The following is a 4,344-nucleotide window of genomic DNA, read 5'->3' on the forward strand; positions in this document are numbered from 1 at the left end:
AAGAGATAGATAGTTACTATATTCAGCAAAGTTGCTTACCTTAGTATGTTTTGCAAGTTTTCGAAGAAAAAATTTTTTTTGAAATTATTTCAAAAAACAAAAGTTTGTGTCACACTGATAGGTGAATTCACGGTCACCTTGAGATTGCAGAAAGATGCGCTATATTTTATTATTAAACTTCTCCAAAGACACTATGCCTCTAAAATAACTCATTTATACGTTATAGCAAACTATTGTGATTTTGGTGGTTTCATTAGGGTGATACCAATTTTCGTTTCTTAAAATGCGTTCAAAAAGGTACGGTGTCTTCAGCAAAGTTGAAGAACATATTAAAACAAGCAACTTTGATAGATGCAGCTACTCTGTATCTCTTTCTCTTAACGCGTTATACAAATTTTTATCTAAAAATAACACATTTTTCAATTTATTTTTTCTGAGATTCCTTTGAAGATCTCCTGATGGAAATTTTTTTTTTTGTTTATAGACAAAATATAGTACTTTCACCTAATGGTTGTCCAGTTTGCGCGAAGTTGCCCGATATTGGAAAAAAATTGAATAGCGTGAATTTTTTTTTTCATAATATTTTATAACTTATTAAATATGCGTCCTTGTGACAAACAGTTTTCAAATAAAATGTGTATTTTAGTATACTGAATAACTTTGTATAACACTTGAAAACAATAAAAAAAATCGTGTGCAAAGTTATTGAGCATAATTAATTTTTCAGTGCTCCTTTTTAACACAACATTATATTTTGTAACCAATAAGAGATAGAAGGTTACTATATTCTGCAAAATTGCTTATTTTAGTATGGCTTGCAACTTTTTGGATAAAAAAAAATTTGAAATTATTTAAAACAAACAAAAGTTCATATCACCGTTGCCGGTGAATTCATGATTACTCTAATAGTGCAGAAAGATGCGATATATTTTATTGTTAAACTTCTTCGAAGACACCACCCTTGAAAAATTACACCTTTTTTACCCAGTTGCTAATGTCCGCACTTTTTCGAAACCGAACCACTGTGCAGCAGTCTGTGCTGCGCCCATGGCATGCTGTCACAGCTCGATACAAAGATGTCAATAGAGTGGGTTAAAATAACATTCAATAGCTAAGCAGGTTCAATAGGGGAGAGTAGTCAACAGTGAGGCAGCAAGAACAGTGCGTCAGTCGGAATAACGTCGCCATAAAGCATTCAAGATCTATGATATTTTCCTGGATAGTAAGGTTTTGAACCTATATCACGTAACGTAGTTTGAGAAAAAAATTGTTAATTTTTCAATATATTTTTAAACAAAACACATTTTTGAGGGGGTCAAAGTAAATTTTATTGTAATCATTTTCAGCTGAGTTTCAACAGCAAACCGCATATTTATTCCTAATTAAATATACTACATGGCATCATATAATAATGAGAGATAAAAATAATAAAATATGACAACTTTTTACCACTATTTCACTAATTTTTATAAAACAAAATAAAACATTTTTTATAATAAAAAGTATTGGGAACTGTGAGACAAAATGGCACCTTCACATTTATGGTTGTAACTATAAAATAGCTTTTAACCAAAAACAACTAAAACTTTTCTTTGGCAACTAAAAGGATGTAGGGTATAGGAGGGTATTTTCAGCAGGTTTCTAAATTCAGCCTATTTGCCTTTTCTTTCGCCAATAAAAAAAACTTTGCCGACATACAAGTTTAACATGTTATAACTATTTTCTCAAGACTAAAAGTACTCTACTATTTTTTATTCAAAGAACGTCAAAACCACCTGTTCTTCCATTAGAACTAGGCCATAGGCCGAAAAAACCCTCCCGTGCCATACCTTTCAAATTGATTGAGGAGTTCGTTGGTAAATAAATTTAAAAAATTTTAGGAAAAAATTGTCATACAGTGTTATGTATAGATGCACAAAAAGTACTAATTTACAGGTTTCGTATTCTACTACGCTCCAAAAACTGCAGATAAAAATTCAGACAGTGGCCATCAATTGAACTGTCAAATCAGGACTTCAAACGTATAATGTAAATACAAATAAGTTCATGGTGATGTGGAAAGTAAGCATCGTTACTCGCAAAGTATTTCGATACAGTCCTTTCGATCCATGTTATACATTCCATGTGAGAGAAAACACGTGAAATGAAATCAATTCTGTCTGCTAGTCAAAACCTGAGAGAGATTCGCGAAGAGGAAAAATTCTAACGTCAAATGCAGCCAGTACGATCTGTCAAATGCAGCCAGTCGTTATCGTTGTCCCAAAATGGAAAAGTATTGTTAATTCTCATAAGTTTTCTGCCGGTGTTTTTGTGAAAAACACATTCGGAATTGAATTAGTCTTGTTTGTCTCAATTGTAAATTAACATTTTTGCAAAAACTGAAATTCCCGTGTGACAATTAACACCAAAATATGTTATTATAAAATGCACACTTCACATGTCCAATGAGATGTTCACGCACAAGTTTCATTTATTTGCCCGAAAATGAAAGCAAACGTAATAGGAAGAAGAAGAACAGCCAAAGCATAAGAAAAAGAAGACCGTCTCCGCGACTCTCTCTCAGGTCAAAACTATTCAAATCATATCATTTGGTAAAAATGTATGACCAAACTTTTTTTTCTTTCTTTGTGTGCATCTGTAAACCCAACAATCGGTTTGTTCACGTAATTTATCCTATGCGCTTGTTTAAGTTACCCCAACCTCTAATAGCGTGCTTTTGTTCCACCTGCTTGAAAACCCGCCGTGCGAGCTCCAAGTTAAATGGACATCTAGTTTTTGAAGCTTGAAAGTTTACTCGCGCACGTGGAGTGACTATTGTAGTCGCTATCTGCAAGATAACTGCTTCGATGGTGTATCCGGGTCTCCAGCCATCATTCGTGAGCAGTTCCATACAGATCGCCCCATGGGGCATGACATAGCTATCTGAAATTACCGGATATACGACACCCACAAACGGTGGATCGAACGGGTATGTCTCCTTGAACGTAATGTTGAGCAGGATGCCTTCCTCGCCTTGCTGTTGTTTCAGTAGAACGAGATCTTTGTGCAGTTGACTATCGGGATCGACGAACTTTAGTCGTACATTCCACTCGTAAAGCGAATCATTAACCAATTCTACCGAAAAAATGTCGTTTTCGTACGAATCGGAGTGATAAATATCGTGCAGTTCTTTCATCAGCCGAACCGAACTAGAAATAGACTCCTTCGAACGATTCTCCGTTGGTGCATCGCGTATTCGTTTTAGTATTGAAAAATATTCCACTGCTGGTCCTGGCTTCGGTTGCTCTTCCTCATCTTCCATATCATTTTCACTCTCCAATGAGTCCAAATCATCATGATCCGAATCACTACTCTTTTCTAGCTGCAATTGATGCATCCCTTGACTTACTTCATTAGAAAGTGGGCACGTCCCGGATGTTTGGGGTTGAAACTGAGCTTTTAAATTGCCCAAAGTAGGAGGGAGTGGAATATCATAAATCCTACATAGTTCACGTACTAATATATCGACCTGATTTACAACGTGATTATTTTGACCACTAGTATTCGTGAGCAATTGCAAAGCGTCGGTTATGCTGGCTTCCTCGGTCTCAGCAAACCATATTGGCGGTGTAGAAGGGTAAGTTCCCACAATATTTGCCTGAATGGCATACTTCTCACCGTTGCTGCCAATAAAACAGCAACTCAGCTCTTCCAAGGACGCGGTAAGAACTTGGAACCGTTCATTGTTTTCGGTGAACGTCTGCTTCAGTGCCTCTATTTCTTGTTTCAGAGTCATCAAGCACGACATTTTCTGTAAACTCGTTTTGTGAAGATAGTTTGCCGAATTGGTATTGCCTTTGTGTAAGGTCGAACACTAGTTATGTCACACAAAGTCTTAAATGAAACTTTTAAATGAAGAATACTACGTCTTCGATAAAGAAACTGACGAGCTCTTCATTCTACCAGTGCTTTTATACACCTCAAATGTCGGTAGTATCGGGAGGTAGATCAAGCGGTAACCTTTTTTTGCTCTTAAATATTTTTACCTACAAATTGGTTGGGCTTAGCTGAAACATGGTTGAAATTATCCAAAATCCCCTTAAGGTGTATAAACTCAGATTTAGAGTAGCAAATTTGTATCATTTAGCTGCTTGCTACCTTTTACTGCTTTTGGCTACCATTAAGAGATTTTGTTTAATTTTCTCAAAAAGCGGATTTGTCACTTAATATGGTAACCGATTGTTTTCTGAATATAGTAGTACTTTTTAATCTCGATCAAATCAGTATTTGACGATTAATTTAATTAAAATTAGAGATAAAATAATTCACTGTTTGACAGATATTATAAGGACCGCTTTCAAATGT

General features: G+C 35.4%; 1 protein-coding gene across 1 annotated transcript; it reads right to left on the reverse strand.

Annotated features, from left to right (window-relative positions):
- Positions 1 to 2,668: 2,668 nt before the first annotated feature.
- On the reverse strand, positions 2,669 to 3,787 carry LOC128740587 (ubiquitin-conjugating enzyme E2 Q2-like). Its single transcript, XM_053836146.1, has one exon. The coding sequence runs from the start codon at positions 3,785 to 3,787 to the stop codon at positions 2,669 to 2,671; it is 1,119 nt and encodes a 372-aa protein (XP_053692121.1).
- Positions 3,788 to 4,344: the final 557 nt, after the last annotated feature.

Source organism: Sabethes cyaneus, chromosome 3, assembly GCF_943734655.1.
Source record: "Sabethes cyaneus chromosome 3, idSabCyanKW18_F2, whole genome shotgun sequence".
Taxonomy (NCBI): Eukaryota; Metazoa; Arthropoda; class Insecta; order Diptera; family Culicidae; genus Sabethes; species Sabethes cyaneus.

Bases quoted from the DNA above. Each gene is read 5' to 3' on its own strand.
- LOC128740587 (XM_053836146.1), bottom strand. From the start codon at position 3,787: ATGTCGTGCTTGATGACTCTGAAACAAGAAATAGAGGCACTGAAGCAG.